The sequence below is a fragment of the Pollicipes pollicipes genome, unplaced genomic scaffold (assembly GCF_011947565.3).
Source record: "Pollicipes pollicipes isolate AB1234 unplaced genomic scaffold, Ppol_2.1 Scaffold_6138;HRSCAF=7277_pilon_pilon_pilon, whole genome shotgun sequence".
Classification (NCBI taxonomy): domain Eukaryota; kingdom Metazoa; phylum Arthropoda; class Thecostraca; order Pollicipedomorpha; family Pollicipedidae; genus Pollicipes; species Pollicipes pollicipes.
The window spans coordinates 1,029,212-1,054,074 of NW_023596818.1; the positions used below are offsets into that span (position 1 = coordinate 1,029,212).

General features: G+C 52.9%; 1 protein-coding gene across 1 annotated transcript; it reads right to left on the bottom strand.

Moving 5' to 3' along the window:
* Window positions 1-341: 341 nt before the first annotated feature.
* On the bottom strand, window positions 342-23,752 carry LOC119105924 (ankyrin repeat and KH domain-containing protein 1). Its single transcript, XM_037229487.1, has 24 exons — window positions 23,623-23,752; window positions 20,928-21,132; window positions 20,518-20,672; window positions 19,461-19,511; window positions 18,582-18,755; window positions 17,673-17,821; window positions 17,112-17,250; window positions 16,241-16,317; window positions 15,189-15,315; window positions 14,470-14,685; window positions 12,447-12,548; window positions 11,721-11,877; window positions 11,061-11,134; window positions 10,602-10,883; window positions 9,779-9,901; window positions 9,011-9,077; window positions 6,876-7,013; window positions 6,171-6,357; window positions 5,796-5,984; window positions 5,384-5,528; window positions 2,319-2,491; window positions 1,359-1,491; window positions 974-1,100; window positions 342-465 (listed from the first exon to the last, which is right to left on the bottom strand). The coding sequence occupies exons 2-23, from the start codon at window positions 21,088-21,090 to the stop codon at window positions 1,014-1,016; spliced, it is 3,108 nt and encodes a 1,035-aa protein (XP_037085382.1). The 5' UTR covers window positions 21,091-21,132; window positions 23,623-23,752; the 3' UTR covers window positions 342-465; window positions 974-1,013.
* Between the last annotated feature and the right edge of the window lie 1,111 nt (window positions 23,753-24,863).

A 24,863-nucleotide genomic window follows, 5' to 3' on the forward strand; every position in this document is an offset into this window, starting at 1 on the left:
CGTCGATCGAGCGTTGCACTTCGTGAACGGAAATAGTAAGACATTACAGTTACCTGAAGACTTCTCTGACGCTGGAAGACCGATGTGAGTACACAGCTCGCTATCTGCACATGAATATAACAACATAATGTGGAAACGCATATTCATAGGTAGGCCACTCTTGCTCAGTATCGTGCTTTCGCTGTCAACCTTAGGATCAAGCACATGTTACAAGAACTCACCTTTGTCATCACCACTCTCGTCCGCTGTCCTTTCGAACTTCTTCTGCTGGTTTGTCTTATTCTTCCCCTTCTTCTTGGGGGGTTGTTTCTTCTTCTTCTTTTCTTTAGCACCTTTAAGAGCCTCCTCTTCAAGGAGCGACTCGCCGAGCTTGTTTGCTTCTAAGTACTTCTTCTCCCTCTCACTTCGGATGAGTTTCAGACATTCCCGGCGCTCTTTTCCAACGGCGGCTTCCGAGCGCTGCGCCTAAGAGGGGTGTCACAAGTGGTGTCAAAAGTGGTGTCACAAGTGGTGTTACATCCCCGGTAACGAGCGTGTGACAGGGCGTTTGAGATATGAACACAAGGTGAGGCGGTCGTGAGCCTGAGCCGAACTGGGCATGAGTTTCGACGATATACCACTTTGGCGATGACTCAGTGACTGCAACCAGTTAAGTGCAGAGCATCAGTCGCGGTACTTTTAACCAAACGGGAAGACAGAAATGACTGTGTCACTTTGGCATGTTGTAGGAGATTTTGGAGCACATTATTGGAGCGATATTTTCCAGAGGTCAGGGTAAATGTTTTCCATGTGCAGCTCAAGGCCTCGAGATGCTGCCGCAAACGCTGGCCCGTGTTTTCCCCACTCAATCGAACTCAGCAATAGTCCTCCCGCCACTCGCTCAGTGCCGATGTACCCTATTGCGATGTACCCGGCCGCTACACTCACGCCCCGTGTACAACATCCCGAGGGCGGGTACTCCGCCGACTCTCACCTTCTTCGCGTCGCACTGGATGGACCGGTCCAGCTCGGCGTCAGACGGCAGCTGTGACGCACACTCCAACAGCCAGCGCACCAGCTCCACGTTGCCGCTGCGGTACTGCCGCCATGATGCACGACACCTGACCCCGCACAGAGCGCACGTTAGCCCGGACGGTCGCAATGGAGGCGCAGCAGGCTGAAATGCGGTTACAAGTGGCATAGACAAGCGACTGGGTGTGGTCACAGATGATGGGACATGGCCCGCATGCTCACTTAGAAAGCAGAGTAATTCACGTGTGCCAATAAAATTCCTGCAGGCACTGCCGACCGTCCGGCCAAGCATACCAACCGCTCCGCACGGAAACCACTCCATTTTGCCCATGAGGCCTGCCACCTACCTGTTTGGCGTCTTGGTCATCCACCGACGCTCCGTGCGACTTCAGCAGCTGTGCCGTCTCTTTGTGACCTGCATCTACGGCCAGCCAAAGGGCAGTGCATCCTCTCTTGTTCTGTGCGTCGATCTTTGCCCCTCTGTGAAACGTATGTTCAATGCTTCCATAAAAACATCAGCAACACTTAAGACTGTCCGGGTTCTCCGCGTGTTGGCTGCACGCTGGCCGACACCGCGCATGTTGCCGGCTGCATTGCTAGACGAGAGGTTAACATGACCACCCTGCCGACACCGCACTCGACGGGCTAGGGCAAAAACTTAAACAGACAGACAGGTTACATCGTACGTAATCAAGACGTCGACATTTGTTCTGGTGATTTTCAAATGCTTGGCATCGGGTGAGCTGTCAGGTTGGGTCATACGAGGTCAAGATATGTTTTTGCGCGTCTATGTAGCTGTCTCAGCGTCCGCAGAGAAAAAGTAGTCTAGGTTGACGAAAGCGACCAGGTACCTACGAAGAATACCACGACGTTTCCTGGGGCTGTTATGTAACCTACCATTATGTACGCCTTGATAACCCTGAACCTCCTACCCGCACATTTGCTCAAGCTTTTAACGGCTGAGTTCTCCCAAATTTGGCCTTTTAACCGTTTAAAGTCCATGGTCCTGCACAGAGACTCATCATGTCATTTCAACAAAGGAAGAGCAGGCATCCAGGTTAAATGGCACGGTTCGCAGCAACAACGTGTCGTTTCACACGCTGATCTCCATTCTTCCTGCCGTCCAAAGGTGGTCTTCAGCACGGCACGGCACCACACGCCACACAACGAACCACACCCCACACCCCCTCACATCACACCACCTCACGAGTGTCATCCCGAGCCCCACCGCACACTTCACCTACACCAGCGCCCAGACGATCTACGACGAACATGGCGGCCTCGCTCACGTGGTGCGCGATCCCTACCTGGAGATGAGCAGCTTTACGAACTCGGTGTGACCTCGCAGAGCGGCAGCCATGAGCACCGTCTTCCGGCCGACGGGCGTCGCGGCGTTGACTTCTGCCTTCCGGTCCAGCAGCAGCTTCCCCACTTCTAGGAAACCGCCTTGGGCCGCCTCCATTAGCGGCGTCAAACCCGTCTGCGTACGTAACAAACGTGACAAGTCAGACTGTGGGCAGGACAGGCCAGCTGTCGACGAGCAGGCCAGCTGTGGACGACGCAGACCAGCTGTGGATGAGGCAGGCCAGTTGTGGACGAGGCAGGTCAGCTGTGGACGAGGCAGGCCAGCTGTGGACGACGCAGACCAGCTGTGGACGAGGCAGGTCAGCTGTGGACGAGGCAGGTCAGCTGTGACGAGGCAGGCCAGCTGTGGACGAAGCAGGCCAGTTGTGGACGAGGCAGGTCAGCTGTGGACGACGCAGACCAGCTGTGGACGAGGCAGGTCAGCTGTGGACGAGGCAAGCCAGTTGTGGACGAGGCAGGTCAGCTGTGGACGAGGCAGGTCAGCTGTCGGCGAGACAGGCCAACTTTGGGTGAGAAAGGCCATCTGTGGGCGAGGCATACTAGGCGGCTTTCATGCCAGTTCAGTCTGTGGATATAGAACCTTGGACTGTATAACTGGAACAAAAATAACGTTCCTCTGCACTCCTGTGCGCCTTATTTCTCAAAAGTTCACCCTGGAACCTTAGACTGTAGCGCAACAAAAAGCTGCTGTGTGGAATAGTTCTGACCCAGACGCATTCCTCCGGCAGCAGACAGGTCAAAGGGGTGGTGTGGTTGATCAGGCCCATGGGATCGGAATGGAGGTGAACTGAAGAGGCTACTGTACGGTCGGATTTGTTCGTATATCAGGCGTGTTAGCGGTGGGCATCCATCCCCATTTGGCATGAATCCGGAAGAAGTTGCGAGATGAAACCAATGAATCGGTTGCAGCATTTTGTGGGTTTTATTTTTTAAGGTTGTGCCCTAAACTTTTGATTGATCTTTTTTGGGGGGGATCAGTGCGCGCGTTAAGTTGTGCTTGTCGTGTGAGCCCTGACACCACAGTTCGATCATGGAGCTCCGGGCCAACGGCTGAATCTTACCGCCAATGCTTAACGCGCCGCAAGCTCTACACTGCCCGTCCTACCTCGAGGGTGGGATTCCTGACGTCACGTGACCTTTACCGCACCGCCTGCTCCGGCCGCAGTCCATGCCAGCCAGGGCCAAATGCTGATCGCATAATTTGTTGTTGTTTATTGGTGGTTTTGGGCGCGCGGACTGCAGTTGTCATTTGGCGCCCAGATCGCATCGACGCATAACCCACCGGTCGGAGTGTATTGTGGAACAGTGCGTTCGTTTATGCGATCAGTGGAAAGCCACTGATCGCATGAACGACTCGAACTCTCCTTGTCACTTGTCGCTTGTTTGTTAATTAAAATGCAGGCGCTTTAACAAATGAACGCTCGGGATGAAGTAGGGGAGAGGGATAACAGTGTTTTGTTGCGAGCAACCTTGGGGAAAACCACTGACGCCTCCGGAATAAGGAAAAAATATTTGGAATGAAACAAGGAAGCAAACAACATCAGATTGTCCATCTTTATGTTTAGGATTGTGTCCGAGTTCCATGTGGCAGGGATGATAAGACCACGTCACTGAGGCATTTCAGTGTTTGTTTTCTTAATAAAAAACGTTGTAGCTTTGATATCCTAAGCTGTCACGACTAGTCGTATGCTTTAGTTGGTTGCTACCAAATATTCGGACGTATCTCACATCACTGACTCCCGAGTATGTCTGACGTTTTTCTATGTTTCAATTCAGACCACATGGTTTTGTCCCAGGCGTCATACCTCACCTAACTTGGACAAGCATATCAAAAGAATCTCGTTGTGGTGGTCTAATCATCCTTCCCAAATAGAAGTCAGCCACAGCTATGAACAGTGAAATGTGTAATATGCTTTTGTTTCGCTTTATTGCTCTTCAATCTTAAGCTGTTGTCGTGTTATTCTAAATGCACCAATGCTTCTTTCTTCAAGTGCTGAAGCTTACCCGCAAAAATGTTAATTGATATTTCCCTTCCTTTCCGATATGTAGAACGTACCAATAGCTCAGTTAGTAAGCGTACCTGTATTCCGATTCAGCTTCTGGTGATGAGAGGGCATGGGCTGCGGCCGGAAGCAGCAGGTGCGATAAAGGTCAGGTGACGTCAGAGAACCCCACCCCCAGGGCAGTTCGTGCGGTGCAGAGCGTTGCGGCACGTTAGGCTTTCGCCGTAGAATTCTGCCGTTGGCCGGGAACTTGACGATCAGATGCTGTCAGGGCTCACGCTCAGAACGCCAGATGCTGTCGGGGCTCACGCTCAGAACGCCAGATGCTGTCGGGGCTCACGCTCAGAACGCCACTTAGCGTGGGCGCCGATCCCAGATATCTATCCAATCAAAATGCAAGGACGTAACTTAGTTTAAAGGGTCAAATGCTGCAAGTGAGGTTACTTATCTCCACGTGATATGCAAACAGCACCGACCGTAGAGCAACCTCTTCCGCTCACTCTGATTCCAGTCAAGCTTCACTACTACTGCGTGAAGCGAATGGTCCGGCCGTCAACCACTCCACTCCTTTGACCTCTGTTGCCGAGGGCATGCCCCTGGATCAGGAATGTTCAACACAGCAGCTTTGTGCTGCGTTACAGCGTAAGATTCCAGGATTCAATTCCTATAAATAAGGCGCACTGGAGCGCCGAAGGACTTTATTTTTGCTGTAATGGTACGTGCGAACGTAGACCAGCTTAGTCCGGTCGGACTGTATACATAAACGACAGGTCAGGCCGAAGACTAGCTATTTGATAATGTGGTCAAGACAGGTCATCCATGGTCCGCATGCATCCAGTCAGTCCAGTCTGTGGACGTCACATATAGCATGCGAACTTTATCTGCGGCAACACGGAACGTCGGAATTTACCACCATGAGCACAGTATTTATTTCGCCCGCCAATACAGGCCAAGCTTGATCAGCCCGCCGCAGCGTTGCTGCACCTCACCCGAACTGGACCAACCTTGGCACGGTGCTCAATGTGTGATCCGAACTGCAGCAGCAGATCAACCGCCTCGAGACGGCCCTTGAAGCAGGCCAGCGTCAAAGCCGTGTTATGGTTGCTCGCAATCTCGGCCCTGGTGTCGCAGCCTTTCTCCAGAAGAAACCTGTCGGCGGCAAAAGACGGTTACATCCCCCAGAGGTTCTCCTCCGTCACTCGGTTGTCACGATGACGGCATAGGAACATCTTAAGCGACATCCAAGAAGCCCATGCGCGGCATCCGTGGTACCCCTCCCCCCTTCGTGTCTGCTGTCCTGGTCAGACGAGCATTTGCACATACGTCAGTACCTCACCCTGCCGCGTCCACACACTGCGCAGACGGTGAGGACATGGTTCAGATGGCATCGAAGACGGGGCCCTGCCGTCGGCTCACTTGACAATCTCCGTTTGTCCGCTGGTGGCCGCCACCATCAGTGGCGTGATGTTCAGCCGGGTGGCCCGCCTGCTGTTGATGTCGGCCCCTTGCTGCAGCAGGAAGCGGACGATCTCCAGGCTGCCGGCGGCCGCCGCCATGGACAGTGGCGTGTAGTCGGAGGCGTTGCGGTGTTCCAGGTTGGATCCGCTGAAGCGAACGTGCGCCGATGAAGGGAGCTCACAGCGGACGCTGGCTAGCAGCCGGCCCATCAGATCGAGACTAAAACTGATGTTACGTCTTGTAACGTGCTTCTCGCAGGCTGCGGTGTTCCGCGAACACTTCTAAGCGTTCACTGATCACGCATACAGGCACGCAGTATAGGCCAGGCCTCACGTTTTGATGAGGACGCGGACGGTATCGTAGTGAGCGCCGGAGCAGGCCAGCATGAGGGGCGTGTCATGCGAGCCCTCGCAGGTGAGTGCCGCGTCGGCGCCCTTGTCCATCAGCAGCAGCACGATGCCGGTGTGGCCGGCGCCAGCCGCCAGCATGAGCGGCGTGAAGCCCGCCTTGTCGCGTTGCTCTGAGCAGACAGGTCTGTCAGCGCCGGGAAGGAGGGCCGGCGGTGGGATGACGCTCGTTTCGCGTGGAAAATCTCGACGGACGTGCGAAATATCAGACTCGGATTTTTGGTGTGGCACTCATAAGTTAACGTGCCCAATAACAAGATCCGTAATTTATCAGCAATATGGGACAAGGAAAAGTCTTAAAACGCTGCATAGTCACCTTCGATCAAGTATGGCTATTTCCGCTATGTTACGTGGAGGCTGGTTGATCGTGTATTAGTGTCGTTGTCTATCACTACAGGCAACGTTCCGTTTTTTCAAGAAAACCTAAATCTGTGCGCATATCTTTGCAAACAGTATAAGTGCGCCGGAAAATGTAGAAGCAGCCAAAAATACAATGACAGTGTTTCTAGATGCAATGTCATAAACTGCAAGCATTTGTATCGGAGCACTTCAACCAAACTTTTCAATCATAAGCAAGTTGAACTTAATGACACCAAAATGAAATCACCTTCACACCGAACCAGTTACTAACCGATGTGAGCATGGCTGTCCAGCAGAATATTAACCACTTCGGGATTTCCGATGGAGCACGCCACCCCCAGAGGCGAGTGCTGTCCGGCAAAGGCCTTCCGGTTTACTAGAAAGTCGACCACCTGCTGCCTGCCTCGGGCTGCGAACATGACCAGCCGTTACTTCGCCACCCAGCCGCTGGGACGACACCGCCCGCCTGCCACTATCTTTGAGCAGGTAACAGCAGCTATGAGCAGGTTACAGCAGCCATGAGCAGGTAACAGCAGCTTTAAGCAGGTAACAGCAGCCGTGAGCAGGTTACAGCAGCCATGAGCAGGTAACAGCAGCCATGAGCAGGTAACAGCAGCTTTAAGCAGGTAACAGCGGCCATGAGCAGGTAACAGCAGCCATGAGCAGGTAACAGCAGCTTTAAGCAGGTTACAGCAGCCGTGAGCAGGTTACAGCAGCCATGAGCAGGTTACAGCAGCCATGAGCAGGTTACAGCAGCTTTAAGCAGGTTACAGCAGCCGTGAGCAGGTAACAGCAGCCGTGAGCAGGTTACAGCAGCCATGAGCAGGTTACAGCAGCCATGAGCAGGTTACAGCAGCTTTAAGCAGGTTACAGCAGCCATGAGCAGGTTACAGCAGCCGTGAGCAGGTTACAGCAGCCATGAGCAGGTAACAGCAGCCGTGAGCAGGTAACAGCAGCCATGAGCAGGTAACAGCAGCCATGAGCAGGTTACAGCAGCTTTAAGCAGGTAACAGCAGCCGTGAGCAGGTTACAGCAGCCATGAGCAGGTAACAGCAGCCGTGAGCAGGTTACAGCAGCCATGAGCAGGTTACAGCAGCCATGAGCAGGTTACAGCAGCCATGAGCAGGTAACAGCAGCCGTGAGCAGGTTACAGCAGCTTTAAGCAGGTAACAGCAGCTTTAAGCAGGTTACAGCAGCCATGAGCAGGTTACAGCAGCCGTGAGCAGGTTACAGCAGCTTTAAGCAGGTAACAGCAGCCGTGAGCAGGTTACAGCAGCCATGAGCAGGTTACAGCAGCCATGAGCAGGTTACAGCAGCCATGAGCAGGTAACAGCAGCCATGAGCAGGTTACAGCAGCCATGAGCAGGTAACAGCAGCCATGAGCAGGTAACAGCAGCCATGAGCAGGTAACAGCAGCCATGAGCAGGTAACAGCAGCCATGAGCAGGTTACAGCAGCCATGAGCAGGTAACAGCAGCCGTGAGCAGGTAACAGCAGCCATGAGCAGGTTACAGCAGCCATGAGCAGGTAACAGCAGCCATGAGCAGGTAACAGCAGCTTTAAGCAGGTTACAGCAGCCGTGAGCAGGTTACAGCAGCCATGAGCAGGTTACAGCAGGTAACTTCCGTCACGCTAGGACTGAAAGACGAGAAACCATGGGAAACTGGTGCAAGACCATGTTCTTTAAGCAGTTCTCAGGTGAACCATGACTTGTACTCGCTTCACCGCACCATGCTGCTGTTCGGTGTCTGACCGGACAAAATTCCGGGTTTTATTTTGGAAATAAGTGACGTACGCATTAGTTATATGCATATTTCAACGGAGTGTGCGAAAGAGGCAATCACACCTGCATAAATCGTGTTTAAGCTTGCTTTACAGGCTCGCAATATCAGGGGCTCAAACGCTCGTGAGATCGGGTGCATGGGGTAAGTGCATGACATCATATCTCCCTAAAGCTCCCTTTTTATTTATATAGTTCTGTTTTGTGCTCCGGTGTCGACCTTATAGGGCTGCTGGCGCCCGGTCAATGTGAGGCATTCCTGTGCCTGACAACAGTGGAACAGATGACTTTCCTTCATTATGAATTCAGAGTTATCATGCTGATATATCCAATTTCAATTGGCCAGGAGATGCTAGGCAAACCAAGTTACCAAGTAAGTCATGGTATGTTGACAGTGCCCGATGTTTCAAGCAGGGCTTATGATCCTGATCATCATCCTGCTTGATCGTTCGTAATCATGAGCACGGCTGGAGGCGTGGGGTGCCGCCAATAAAACAACTTTTATGGTAGTCCATAGTTTTGCATAAGAACCCTGAGCTCCTAATGTTCAAAAGCTAGGAGCCGATGGTCTTTTTGGTTACAGTAAGGTGTTTTCCTTCTGCTGCCGAGCACCGAGCTTAGACCAACCTTCAATGCCCGGGGGTGACGGGGAAGCCTGCTTCCGTCGGCTGCTGAGTTCGATGTCTTCGTTTATCTGGCGGGCAGAGCATGTTCGAGATTGATTGCTCGCGAGCGTGAAGGCAACTTCGACACAGCTTACATGGATGGCCTAGCCGCCCGCGCTCTATGGTAACACGAGCAGCCATCAAACTGGGAAGGGCTTGAAACAGATAAATCGGCGTTGAAATAAGATTCCATTAAAAGTATCCCACCAGGTTGTGGAACAATACGCACCGTCCATTTTATCACGTTTATGATTTTTTTAGTGTCCGTTGCATTTCACCGGACGGCTTTTGTAATATTTGATGCGTGAAGGCCAACTCCCACCAGCTGTGCCGGACGCGGCTACACGAGTGGCTGTGCTCAGGGGCCGACTGCATGCTGACAGTGCGGTCGGTGACCAAACATAACAACATATTCTGAGTGTATGGCTTTGAGTCTGCGTGCCGTCGCGGGCAATCTTTGCCACCTGGCTGTCTGCGGACAACCAGAGCCAGTCGGACGGAATGCAGCACCGACGTTGCCAGGTACCTATACCTTCCGGCTGAACCAAACGTTCCTAAAAATATGCGGCTGATTATGTTGCTATAGCCGCGTGTGGCGCTGCGTTCGACTGATTCGTGGCGCGGGTTGCCCCATAGAATACAAAAAGAACAAAAGGCCGCACGGTAGGGCACACTACAGTGTCGCTGGACTAAATTGCACTCCATACGTCGCACGGCGTCGAAGCCTCACCTCTTTCTCCAAGTCCCGTAGCTGCTGGTCAAACTGTTGGCGCACCTGCTGCAGTCGGTCTCGCTCCTTCACGAAGGCCGTCTTCTCGGCGGGCGTCACCGTTTCCTGCTGCTTCAACTTGGTCTGTCCGATAAGGGGGTCAGCTTTTATTCCAGGGACGCGACGCCGGGCTTCTTGAAGACAGATTGGGCGGTGCCCCAGGGCTGATGAAAACTCGAAAATGGAAACACCAGCATGGAGCAGTTGCTCGCGCAGTGCTCTGCTGCGCTATGAATTTCGTTGGGTTCCATGAACCAAACTTGTATGCATAAAAGATTAATAGACCCAAGACCTTTGCATCACTAAAAGCTTTGATCAACCCGAGAGATTCATGTCGCTAGGCAAACAGTTGACCATTTTCCTGCATGAGTGATGGCACAGGCTTTTTTGAGCTTGGGACGACGGTCACTGTGTATTGCTTGTTCTTTCTTTCTCTGGAACGTCATGATGATAATCGCGAAGGCTCCTCTAAGGCGTTAAACGTTAACTAAACTTGAAACGTGCAATGGCAATAAATGACCATCTATGCAAGACGGCATCAAGCCGATCACTATCCATGCGCTGAGTTCACTTTCCTGTTGAGCCTGGCAGTGGTTCTACCTCCCCTTGCCCATCTACTCTTGCGTAAGCAGATATGCCCTCGGTATATTCCCTTGATCGCCATGTATCTGCGCAATTGCCATCAGCATCGGCCTCCAGACCGCAAACCAGTGACCCCTCACCGCTCCCGGCGTGACACCGGTCGACCCCGAGTCCACTGATGACCCCGCCGCTGATGACTGACCCTCAGGCGATCCAGGGCGGCCTCTTCCAGCTGGTGCTGGATGATGGCCACCTTGATCTCCATTCTCCGCTGCTTGATGGACTCGGCCTTCTTCACTATCTGAGCGTCGGTCACAGGGCTCATCGGAGCTGAAGCTGAAGCCGCAGCCGGAGTTGAAGTCGAAGCCGAAGCCGACGCCGCAGCCGGAGCTGAAGCCCCAGGTTTGGGGCGCGGAGTCAGAGCCACCGGGCCCGAAGCGGATACGGCGCCGGATTTCCGCGAACATTTGCTGGTGGCGCCTCCCTGCAGCGGGAATGGGAACGGTGTTGGAGGAAGTTTATGCTGTACACACATCTATGAAAATTTTCCGCGTGTTTTGCAGAGGTGCCCTTGAGACCATGGCCCAATGCGATAGAACTTGACGCGGAAACCAGGCCAGACCACCCAAGCAGCTCACCAGACTGTTCCGGAGTGACCCACCTTGCCGCCGTCGGCGGAGGCAGACTGAGCAGACTGTTGTGGAGGTTTGTTCGATCCGCTCGAGACAGCACACTCTGTAATGTGGGATAGCTGGTAGTGATGCACATTGCCCAGCATTGCACAGTATACCTAGACGTAAAAAACATGTTTGAAATCGACAAGGCAAAATTTTAACTGCCCTGCAACGGTTCAAACTCCACATTGGGTTTAATATATGTACGCCGGGTATGTACGCCATCGGATATACGGTTTGGCATAGTGAGGCGAGCCTCGCACAGACCGCGACTCAATGCAACTACGAACTAATCTACAACACGATGCCCTTGCCGTGGATTAAGGAGACTTCGCACAATTCCAAAAGACATGATAAAAGTCACGCCCTTGTCCAGGTAACCAACTAACAGCGATATCATACGTAAACAGGTCACACACGGATGATGGCGCAGAGACTGAGGGAACACGCTGCTAATGCTCCGCTTCTCCGTCCCTTCAGCTAGACGATGAGCGGCGAACAGAAAAACTGCCACCATAGCTTCAGAAAAACCGCCACCACAGCTCCAGAAAACTGCCACCAAAGCTTCAGAAACTGTACTGACCAGCCGATGATGCTGCCAGCTCGAAGCTGCCTCAACAGCGACGGCGATAAAGGAGGGCGCCTACCTGCGTCACTACGCTCGTCGTCATCGTCGTCCTCGTAATCAGACCACTCTGTCCAGCTATCGGTTGAGGACGTCGTCCCGTCCCGATCCCGCTTTTTTACGTCCTGGTCGGGGTCTTCCTTACTTGAGCCGGACTCAACCTTGGCGTCGTCCGAAAGCTGCCGGCGAAAGAAGAAGCGTGCGGGCTCGGTGACAATGACAGTTTCGGTCACTTGCAGACACGGGTGACCGAAACGGCCCGGGCACGAGGTCCTCCGTCAGTGCAGGCGAGCAGAGTGGCACAAACAAGCACAGCCTCGGCTGCGAGCGGCAGCGGCATGGATAACCAAACAATCAAATACTTTAACGTTACCAGTGTTTTCGCTCCATTACTAATAGCTGTTTTTTGATGGCATGCTTGCATCAGCCTGAGCTAAGTAAACGTATGTCAAATCCACTACAAAAAGATGTTTTATGTGCAGACATCGTTTCCGGATACAGTACTTTATATCGAGCACCTTTGTTAATGTCAAACGGCACTGCCAGCGCCAGGGGCGCATCAGGATCCTGGAGTTCAGTGAGAACGCATCAGGCCGACTTTCAGCTTTCGTTCAGGAGCCAGGACGTCCTGGCTGTGCCTGTGGCCAGAGCCCACCCAATAGACTGGGAGGAATCCAAGTCAAGGAGTGGTGATCACGCCTGAGACAGCTGACTGCGCCATGTGACGTCAAGGACAGCGCGTCCTCACCTCGTCATCAGAGAGGGAAGCGTTCAGCGGGTACTGTGTGAGTACGCGAAGCGTTTTCGTCTCCTGCTGCAGGGTGGCCTCCATCAGTGCTGATGAACCGTCCTGTGGATTGAACAGAAAGTTGCCGGTGTCAGATGTCGTCACACACACCTCCGTGAAGACTGGAGAAGCTCTGGCTGTAGAACAGAGAAGTTGCTGCTTCTTGAAATTGGAATCGCACGCTGGTTAACCTCTTATTTGGATTCAGATTCGATATTCGGAGTCCGGATTCGGAAATCTTTGAATTCATTCGAGCCGCATCATCAAAACCTGGAGACCTTAATATCGTGTAGTTCCCACTTTTCAGCTGGCCTCACCGTTTCCTCGCTGATGGCTCTCTGGTGTATATTTACAAAATGGCGTTTGGCATTCTCAGAAACAAAAACTGGCCGACGCTATCGAGTTGAAATTTTTGCTTTACGGGTGACAGAACGCTCTTGTAAGGGAAAAACTTAATGGCGAACTCTGGACTTCTGCTTTCCCCTCTACTTTCCCTCTCCTGCCATGTGGCGATGTTTCCGACTTGTCAAGTCGTTACAAAGGTTGTCTTTCTTTCGCTCCCGCAGCTAACCAGCGAAACATGGCGGCAGGGGAGCAATACCAGCAAGCACAAACGTTGAGCTCCGTCTTATACAACTCATTGCAACAAGCGTAGGACAGGCGACTCCATCCCATGCAACTCTGACATACACGCGTCACGCCTAGTTCTTTCGAGTCTAACATGTCCCCCACAGCAAACTGAAAAGCATTGGTTTGCATGTTCACCTGATGGGTTTCGGGATTCGACGGTGATTTTTTTAGGATGCTGTCCTGACGCTCTCAATTCAAAGTTCATCGTTCACGATCCAAGTAGTTAAAAGATGTTAACCCATTTGAGGATATTTAACTTATTCGAATCCGAACTGCCAGCTCCAGCTGGCCAAAATGTATCAATTTCCACAATGTCGTAGAGCGTATTCTTGCTTGTTCTCAAATGAGCTGTCTTGTAGACAAGGCCATCAACGATATTATTATAACTAACTGATTCAGAGTCAATTCCTTGTAGCTGCAAACAGCTCAAGATACTCCGCCACACTCAACGTCAGGCCAGTCTGACCCCGCCCTGGCTTGTTGGGAGTAGGACGGCACACACATACCCCGGACTCAGCGCTCCGAGGGTGCCGACCTTCCGAGGGTGACCCAGAATAATGGTGCTCCCTCTCACAGCCAGCCCGGGCCTCGGCACACGTCGAGTGGGGGTGATCAGCCCGGGCTTCGGCACACGTCAGGTGGCGGCGGCCAGCCGCGGCTCTCGAGCAGCGCAGCGTCCCGGTGTGACGCAGGGCCGGCCCGCGCCACACTCCCGCCCAACAGATCTGGGCTGACCATCATCGTCACCCTTTAACCCGTCCTCAGCGCTTTAATCACCCTCTCACCGGCCTGCGCAGCCCGAGTCGTCAGAGCCGTCCCAAATCCACCATCCAAATCCCACCTCTCGTACCCCACTTCCCCGCCATCCTCGTGGTCTGGTCCTCTGCCCCCCCCCCCTCGTGGCCTGGCCCTCGTCCTCCCCTCGCGGTCTGGCCTCTCTCCTCCCCTCGGGATCTGGCCTCTGTCCTCCCCTCGTGGTCTGGCCCTCTGTCCTCCCCTCGTGGTCTGGCCTTCTCTTCTCCCGTCGGGGTCTGGCCCTCTCTCCTCCCCTCGGGGTCTGGCCCTCTCCTCCCCTCGGGATCTGGCCTTCTATCCTCCCTCGGGATCTGGCCTCTCTCCTCCCCTCGGGGTCTGGCCCTCTCTCCCCCCCTTGGAGTCTGGCCCTCTTTTCTCCCGTCGGGGTCTGGCCCTCTCTCCTCCCCTCGGGATCTGGCCCTCTCTCCTCCCCTCGGGATCTGGCCCTCTCTCCTCCCCTCGGGATCTGGTCCTCTCTCTCCCCGTGGGTGGCAGCTCAACGCCAAACAGTCTGACCGCGCACACCGGCCCAGGCCACCTTGTCGCGTCGAGCACCTACCTTGAGCTTGTGCATGATGTTGGCGCCGCTTCGCAGCAGCAAGGAGACCGTGCGGTGCCAGCCGCCGTTGCAGGCCAGGCTCAGGGCGGTGACGGTGTTGTTGGGCGACGACCGGTTCACGTCGGCGCCCCACTCCAGCAGCGCCTCGACGGTGTCGAAGCAGCCGTTGGCCGCCGCCACCATCAGAGGCGAGCGGCCGGCGGAGTTCAGCACCTCCTGCAGACCGGCGCAGGCGAGACACGTGTGAGGGCGTCACGTGACGATCTGGAAACACTGGACAGGATGTGAGATGTAAGGAGGCTCGGCGTGGACGCGTGGGCTGCTGCGTGATGCCGAGCTTTACTTCTGTGCCGCTCCCCGGGATCTCTGTGTCATCCATCTTGAAATGAGTCCCGTCAGGAGGAGACGCTGGCCATGGCTGACCGCTCAGCAGTGTAGGACGCTCACCATGGCGATGATTTGGGCCTTTGGGCGCGCTGACTGCACTGATCATGTGACGCCAGGGTCGCTCACTATCATGATTTTAATTCGGGCTTTAGGGCACGCTGACTACGCTGATCACGTGGCGCCCATGATCGCTCACCATGATGATGATTTGGGCTGTTGGGTGCCCCGGCTGCCCTGATCACGTGGCCCCCATGATCGCTCACCATGATGGTAATGGTTTCGGCTGTTGGGTGCACCGACTCACTGATCACGTGACGCCCAGGATCGCTCACCATGTCTGCGTTATTTTCCACCAGCTTGTCCACCACCTCCATCCGGTCGTGCTGGGCTGCTATCGTCAGCGCCGTGTCCCCGAGGCTGTTCTGGTGCCGTATGTCGGCTCCGTGTCGCAGCAGCCACCTGAATAGAGCGCAACGATCTTATGAGCCGCTCAAAATCAGCGGTCTAATGTCACAGGCGTGGCGTTCGATCGGTCAGTGTTGGTAACCGCGGGATCGAGTCTCATCACGGGCGGTGTTTTTCCAGGCATGGAGGAAACACTGGCACGGCTAGCCCCGCTGCGCAGGCAGATTGGCACTATAGTAAGGGGAATACCTGGTATGCCAACAGGCGTGCTAAATAATAATGACGATCAAGATGTGTTGGCAGGCTGGTAGGAGTTTTAGCCGGGCACCGTAGCGACCTGCGAAGGCTCTACGACCTCACAGTTCTGATGTTGAGTTAACGTTCAGGAGTTAAACCAGCTGGTGCCCGCTAAACGACGCTGTAGTGCTGAAAAAACAGTAATTTTGACGTTGCTGGTTCTGAAGTGAGTGTCTTCAATACAACGGTATTTCACACCACCAAGTCGTTCAAACAGCATTTCACGGAATATGTCAAGGTCGTTAACTCAACATAAGAACTTCGAACTCATAATGCCGAAAAACTAGGAGCTGAAGTTCGTTTTCTCTTGTGTGATACCTCGAAGGTTCGTTCTAGTGTCTTTCCATGACCTTTTTAAAGTTTTTGACACCATTTTAGTGGAAAAATAAACTTTCGCTGAAACTGAAATGCTCTTCATGCAACCACCAGAGGTTGGATGGGGACATTTCGGCCTCCTTGACTATCTGCAGTTCCCAGCGTAAGCAGCTTACACTTAAGATGATGCAAGTAAGATAAACACGCCTAGCTCCAGTCTACGGCACTCGTGGCCTCCATCAATCAACCTGGCTTACTCGACGATCTCGCTCTCTCCGGCACACGCGGCCTCCATCAATCAACCTGGCTTACTCGACGATCTCGCTCTCTCCGGCACACGCGGCCTCCATCAATGAGCCTGACTTACTCGACGATCTCGCTCTCTCCGGCACACGCGGCCTCAATCAGCGGAGAGGAGCAGCCGCTGTTGACCTTGGCTCCGGCCTGTGAGAGCGACCCAGACACGGATGTCAGCTGTGGCGGACGCTGTGATGGGAAGAGTTGGATGGAGTGGTATGCAGAGTGGCAGTGGTGCTGGATGAAGGGGCATCCCCCTGTACTTCCCGGGGACGCAGACGGAGTGTTTTACTGGCCTCCCTGCAATGCTCTGTGTCGACGGTCGGCGTTATATGAGACCGACAGTTACAATATGGTCAGAACCGAGAAATACAGCAATGGTAGTGTATCGCCATTACATGGATTGGTGGAGATTGGTGCATGTCACTCATCTGCGCATAATTTTTTGTTAGAAATCTGGGCACAATAGTGAATGACCTATGCACAGCTTAGTCATAAAGGTCAGAACAAAGTGGGGCAACGAGGGAAGGCGTGCATATGTGTCGCGCCTGAGTGAAGGAAAATGCAAATGAGAGTTATCAGCAGCTGGTTGTTAATCGCTGGCTAACCCTGCTATACTTGGGCATGCATCGTTTGACGCAGATACGTCACGGTACATGACAGGCGAGGGCTGCCACAGAACGTAACATGGAAGGTGCGTACACACAATATACGCTCTCACGCGACTCGTCATGGCCTCTACGAAGCGAACGACGATATCAACGTACAGTGTTAAACATCACGAACACATGGCTTCCTCCTTCATACTGTTAAGCGCCGATTGTCAATAGAAGTACGTGACTGCGAATAAGAGAGAACCGCGTCGCTGTCACTAGTTCGACCGGGAGCAACGGCCCCTGGCAGTAAGCGCAGCGCGCTGGGGTCCAGCTAGAGGTCATGACCTTGACCAGGATGCGGGCCGTGTCCAGGTATCCACTGGCGCACGCCATCGACAGCGCTGAGCTCTGGCCGTCCCCCGTGATGAAGTTGACATTGGCGCCGTGCGAGATCAGAAGACGCGTCATCTCCCGGAGTCCCTCGCTGGGAAAGGGAACACAACACGTCATCGGTGCCTCTGGATTTTGAACGTGGTTCGACGCGATGGAGCAGCGTGCCTTCGCCAGTAACGCTTCGACGTCCTCATGGTTTGCGCTTACAAACTTCTCCCCAAACATTTTAGGTGATCGTGGTAAAATCAAGTTTACGTCAGTTCGCAACTTTCCTATATATGATCAATGCAGTTTTAAACTATGATTCCAGGCCACTCAGTTCTGGTTAGTTCTCAGTGGTTGCATGGAAAAATGCGCAGATACGGCGTTTGGGCCATATTGATTCTTATCGTGGTTCAGAAATTGTAAGAAGAAATTTTACCTTTTTCTGCAGCATGACTTTTTTATTCAGTTAATTTGAGTAGGGAGCTGACCTATCGGGTTCGGTTTCGGTTTCGCTGGGTTTTAGCTGACCTGGCCGCCTCCAGTATGGCTGTGTATCCGGACTCGTTGACATGCTCTGTGTCGGCGCCGTTTTCCAGCAGCAGTTGGGCAATGTTTACATAGTTGCCGTACACTGCCAGCAGGAGCGGCGAGTCGAAGCTGTCCGGCGGCCCTTGCACCTGGCATCAGAAGTCAAGCCTTTATTAGGGATCAGGTCAGGGCGAGGTCACGAGACATGTCCAGAGTTATGCTGCGCCCTATAGATCATACCATGATAACAGGCTCGGGGGTCAGGGGTGGGAGGTCAGGCCACACGTCGGAGGCTCCTGAGTTGGGGCTGAGCCGGGATGTAAAGATGAGGTGTCGAACGTCACGCGTCAAAAGACAGGGATGAAAAGACCAGGTACCAAACGGACAGAAGACCACGTCCGGGTCCGCTGCCCCGGAACGGACCATAGTTCACAGATCCGAGGTCGCTACTGAAAACTAAGCTCCCGCTGGCCATAAACGTTTCCTATGATTTGGCCTAATCCGCAACAAAAACCATGAAAAGTGTGATTGAGACGAAAGGCCATGGAGATGTTGTTTCTTGTTGTAACTTGTTTTCCTTATCGTTAACAAAAGGAAGCGCTTCAATGGCATAGGAAAATGTCGTCAATGGAGCTATCTTGCTTTATAATAATAATAAAAACTCTGGTTGAAGTACACTTAGGGAAAGACTGAATATTCCAAAGGTATCGGAAAACGGATATGGATAACAGAAAACAAATGCATATCATTAACTGTACTGCAGCCTCATTCGGTAACCACCACATCAACTGCACGCGTCGTTAAAACCACCACAACTCATCAGCTTGTCCGCGCCACCCGCGGACCCACAGTTTGCGGAGCGGAGCGCGGCCGCCGCCGGGGGCCTGCCCAGCGGTATGTGGTCCCCACCTGAGCACCGCCGTTGATGAGCAGCCGCACCACCTCCAGGTGGCGGTCGTAGCAGGCCGCCATCAGTGGCGTGTACTTGCGGTGGTTCTGGTGCTCCAGGTTAGCCCCGGCCTCCAGTAGGAGGCTCACTATGTCTTCGCTGCCCCGCTCACACGCCAGGGTGAGCGCCGAGTTCTGCGGGCGAGGAGTCCAGCGAGATCAGTCGGTGAAGTGTTCGGAACTGTTCTGAGGGCGAGGGGCGCGTCGAGATAAGAGTACAAGGTAAGGTTTTCTGCTCCGTTTTACTCTGGAACGGGCTGCTTGAACACAGGTTGTGAAGTGATCACAATAAAAATATATCCGTGCATCGGGAGGCAAAACGTCATTCCACGAAGCGGGCACCGCAGCGCACATTAGTGATTACAGTTAAAAGTAAACCCGGTTCGATACCATCTACCTTCGAAAAAGAGTAACCCTGAACAGCATGGCGTTTTGTCTCCATCACACATCAAGTCCTATGAACAAAGCGGAAATGTAGGATCGCAAGCTACCCGGCTGTTCATGTGTTATGCCCTCAGTTTTTGCGTCAGTTTCTCCAGGAGGGAACTTAACACCAGTTCGAAATTATTCGACACCGATCACAAAAAGCCTCATTCAAGAAAATCCACTCCATGTCTCAGGGGTCAAAACGTCATGACATAAATCAGACAGAACAGGACATGAAACAGTCTGAGCACAGAGCCCACGACCTTCCGTCTTCGAAAAATGAATAGCCGGATAGGCATTGTTTCTTGAGGTACGCAGCCCGCATGAAAATAGTTTTAACCAAAGACAGATATCCCTCAATAAATCGCGCTCGGCTATATCGGCGTATCCCATCCTGTACCACGACGAGCATACCTTTTTCGTGCGGGAGACGACATTCACATTGGCACCGTGCTTCAACAGCACCTGAAACAAGGGCATAGTTCCGGCCAGCCTGCAGAGCGTTCTCCCCGCCAGAGAGGAGCCGGCCGAGACCGCGTCTGTCAGGCCGCGCCGCCTCAACCGCGAACAACAGCGGTTGGCGCGCACGTGCAACTCTACGCTGGTCATCGAAAATTGCACCGAGTTTTGAGAGAGCGTCCTTGCATAATATCGGATCAAAATCATATTAAAGCTTATCTAAGGTCACCGGTCGTGTTGGCAGAAAAGCATCAGGCTTGTGCCCAAGCTATGCAAACCAGCAACGTCTCGACCGTATAGGGCAGCTTTAGCACCAGGAAAGCACCTTTCGCGGCGTGGCGACACAGACTTGGCAGTACAATGAACCATTCATTCGTCCGGCGAATGGCGTTCTGAGCTCTAAAGCTGCAAACTGACTTGCCGAGTTCGGAAACCGGTTACGACTGGAAGTCTTCAGCTATTTGTAACGCTTTACCCCACAAGGGTGAAGCGTTACATATTTCGCAATCCGCAAATTTTATGTTATCCTTATTAGTCGAATGGGAGATGCGACTTCGTCATATTTCTAATATGGGAAAGGCAGAATGAAGCAGCTTACACGCAAACACCTGAAACATATTACAGGACAACATCGCCTATCGACGTCTGCTCCCATTACCGGAAGTCGCACTGTGACGACATCAATGATCGTCAAGATACACAAAACCCCCATCAAACGCGTGGATGGAGGAGGTAGGCCTGGGCGGGCCGGCTAATGAAAACTACACAAGCTTCGGCCATTCGACGCGAGGTCTGGCTGGGCCAGCGGCCTTGGTTGTCACCAGGTTGGCACATAGATGGCACCACCCCCTCGTCCATAAAAGGAACTTGAATACTGCGTTGCACAAATGCCAGCGGCGGAGCAGAGACCAAAATGCTCTGCTGGCAGTGGAGGTAGCGTCTGGTGAGGAGGAGCTGCGCTCCGTGAGCCGGCTCCGGACAGACAGACCGGAGGTCCACCGACTGCCCGTACCTGGACGATGTCCGCGCTACCGAGGGACGCAGCCGACAGCAGCGCCGTCTCGCCGTCACCGCCACAGTCGTCCTCTAAACGGGCCCCGGCCTCAACCAGGGCTTCGACCACGGACAGATGGCCTCCCATGATGGCGTACGTCATGGCCGTGAACACTGCGAGCGAAGGACAGAATGACGCATCTGACAGCATGCCAACAGTCTGTCAACCTTGGCATCCAGCTCCAATGCAGAAACCGATGCATATCAAAATCTTCCATAAGCTGACAACGGTCCCATACGCCGTCAGCCCACAGCTATGTCAGCACATCGGTGGTGAGTATAACAACATTCGGTGGAGGTTTACTAACACAAGCGTCCCAGTACCCCTGGCGTTGACTAAATTAGCAATGTTCCACCGACGCGACGGACCTGCGTCGGTATGTGGCCGGGTGGAGAGGGCCTGGGCGTTGACGTCCACCTTCCGTCGCAGCATCTCCTGCACTTCCTCCAGTCGCCCGCTGAAGGCCGCGTTCATGAGCTCCGTTGGGGTCTTCGCCGCGGGTTTTGGCCCGGAGGGTTTCTTTCGTGGCATCGCGGCAAGTGTGCACACCGTTCTCAAGGGGCCGCAAGAAATCTGTGGAGAAAAAGAAGCCTCAGTTAACGCGCACTCGGTTGGCGTTCAATTTTACGTTCCAAAGGTGTTGTGGGATAACTTTCGATTGGGCAGTGCATATGGATCAGCATTTAAAGTGCTGTATGCAAGTAAATTGTCCGTCTTTTTATATAAAATTACCTGCACCATCTAATGTTACTGGCCTACGACCGATCAATGAAAGCCCATGGCTGCCAGTGGAGGCAACTCCGAATGAATAGCTGAATGTGATGCAACATCAGATTGTTAGACGAAATCGTCAACCTTGAGGATTTTTTAGATAATGAGAAGGATGAATTTAGGACTACAAATACTACTATACAGGTAATTATTATAGGTAATCATATATATATATATATATATATATATATATATATATAGGTAAATTATTATAGGTAATTATTAGAGGTAATATTACATTGACCTTGGGCCAGGCCTGAAGGTCAGATCAAGGACAAAGCCTAAGTCTGCTTTATCACTGTTTAGCTTGTCTTTGAGGTTGTTCTTTGCGTTCATTTCGAATTTCTGGGCAAAAATGTCCAACAGCCCTTTACCGTTTACTCGAAAGAAGTCAAGGAAGGTCACTGACCCAAAGTTATCACAATCAACCTTTTGCTTTGAAAATTATGCTGCCTGAGAAGCGCCTGGCGGCGATTGGAAATTAAAATGTGTTTAACATAATTCCAAAGTTTTTTCGGTTATTTCAAACTTGCAAAGGTGAAAAAAGGTCAATGACCAAACATGAACACCAGCTACAGTTTGGTTACTTGCGGAGATCTGGGAGTACTTCAAACCCCAATCTGGAATTTACACGTGTTTGATCTCATTTAAATCAAGGCCACAGCAAAGGACCCTCAAAAATGGACCCAAGTGACCTCTTAAAGATCTCCACCTACGCTATGAATTTGGTGTCGCCAGTTCTCTTTCTAAGCTTCTGAGATATCAGGGATCGAATTATTCCCCTTCCAAACTGTCTTCTCTCCCTGCCTCGAAGTGTTGTAACCTGCTGGAGGCGGACCATAAAGTGAACTAAGCGCACTGGTCCTAGACTTTTGATTTGAAATTTTTTTTAGACATACCAGCACGAGCCGGTGTCGAACCGTGCATATTGAAGGCTTGCCAAGGTATCATGATAGATGATGTGGTGATAGATGAAAGATGGTCACGCATTTCCCGTTGTTTATGAAGATAAAGGCGAAGAAACGGTGTACGTATGATTATATTCCAGATATTACTTGGAATGACCCAATGCGGCGGTAAAAATTGTGTGTCCTCCAAGCCTTATTCTCTAAGGAGTTCCTGTTTGCTAGCGACCTGACTCAGAAGCAATGGTCGCACACCCCGGCCGCACCATCGGGCGAAACTGACGCTGCAGAACCAAACACAAACTGTTGAATATTCTGCCACAGCCGTATAAATGCCACAGATCTGGTAGGAGAAACTTTCCTCGGAGAAACTGGTAGCACATGGCCGAACTGCGGTGCATTGACGATTACGTGAGCTCTAAAATAAAACGGTGGAAGTGGAACATGTGATCGGCTCGCTCTACATGTTGTGCCTAACATCACGGACAACCGGAAGACGATCCGTGGTTTTGTTGGTTTTCGGTGATGAAGTGTCCCGAAAGCTTTTAAATCGGTACCCGGCTCTATAGGAATCCGGCGCAGTGAGGGCGAGCTTGCCGCACTTTTTATCCGTGGTGCATGGACCGAGGTGCACCAAGAGAACGACCCAAGATTTCGCACCTAACTAAAATTCAGGAATCATGATCTGTCTATATAGCAGACATGTGAAGAACAACCGAGGGAATATTTGCAGCGAAGTCGCCGCCGCGCCGGAATGCATGCGTTTTCCCGCTGCCCCCTCTGCCTACGGCCCCCACCGCTCGCCGCCAGCCGTCCGCTGCCGGCCACCGGCCGCCGGCGGCCATGGCCGTCCCCCTATTCACCGCCGCCGCAAAAGGCGATGCTTTCGCCACCTACGACGGAAGACACCAAGTGAAGGTCGGGTCGCCTCGCCTCGGTTATCAAGCAAGACGTACCGGATGGGGAAGGTTTGGCGGCGATTGGTTAGCCTTCAGACCATTGGGTCCGTCTCCGGCATTTGTGTTGATCCAACCTGATCCTTCATCACCATGTTGCGGGTAGCATAAATCATGGACTATGCATGGCACATGTGATGGCTGTCTTTGGTGGCGAACTGCACCATGGACCCGTGGCATGGGGTTATCAACAGGCTTGCTCGATCGATCAGTCTCTGCCCTCCACCACACTCCCCCTCAACTCTCTTCACCTAAGAGACGCAAACTCTTCGAGCAGCATAACTATTGCACGACAAACCTCAAGGAAAAAGCGGCCAAAGACGCTGAAGCTCGCAATCACTGCATTAAGCATTCAAATCATGGCACAGTTGACACAGCTAAATCACATGCGAGCGTTGAGAACATCGGAGGATAAAATAGCGGGCACTCACCACGCGTTGCTGCCGTTATCCGGCGACAGTTCAGACCCCACTGCCTAGCCGCTCCAGCGGGTGCCGGGGGTCAGTCAGTGGGACCCCGGCTCTAAAGTCCAGCAATCTGTCCCGAGATGGCACCGGCACCACGCTCCAGCGGCGACTCCGCGGCGTCCCGCACGGCCCGGCCGGTCCCCTCCTGACCGGCGACCGCTGGCGCCGGCTCCCCCCGCCACCGGCCGCACCCCGAGGCGTAACCCTTAAGCAGGGGCGCGCGCAGGCAGGTCGCGCGTGGGGAAACCATTCACGCTGACTTTGATTTGGCCTAAGCGGAAGCTATCCGCAGAGGCTACATGGCAGCATCATCGGTGCATTGATCGATTCACAGCAACAGTTGACAAGATGCATGACAGAGAGGAAAAGAGGAAGAATCACCCTTAACCGCATGACAAATGACATTACAGTCGCGATATTAGCAGTACATGGGTATAGTGTGAGATTTCCTAGTGGCGCCTCTGGTGTTACTCTCGCCTGGGGTCGTGAGCGAGGGACAGTAGTCAGAGAAGCCATGCGGGAGGGGTGAGAGCGCAGTGGGTAACAAAATGCAGCATACACGCTCGCAATGCAATATCACGCACGCAGCATATTGTCTTTGACAATGAGCGGCATACCAATTTTGACATAATCTTACATTCCGTGGATAGCTCGCGGAAGCGCTCGAGATGGGCGAAGAGGTGGTGGAAATGGTCGGTCAACGCTGACGGGATAGTGAGGAGACTAAAGTGGTCATCAACGGCCTTACTTTCCATTTTTATTTGAGGTATTGTTTAACAAAAACGATGTTATCCCCCGGCGTCACATTTCGCCGTATTTGAGGCGAGAGACGTCGTCGCTTGCTTGATGCGGAGACAGCAACGGCGGCGAGCCGAGGACCGGTGCGTGTGTTTGACTGGATAGGAAATGATTTGTTTACTGGGCCAACATGGCCCCGTTAAACCTCAGATGCAGATTGTGTTCGCCGATAGTGTGTCCTTTCTGTTAAAACATAAAACGTAGATATGCTAGGACGCGTATGCCTGCTTCGACGATGAACAGTGTTTTCCCGGCCTATGCTTCTTTGCCATCCCTGATGCAACAGGCCTGGTACCGGCACACGAGCCCAAGGAAGCTATCGTCTTACAATGTTCAGCGGCGTATGTGCCCTGAATGTAAGAGAATACACGCGTTGGTTCGCAACGCACCACCTCGACAACCTGCAT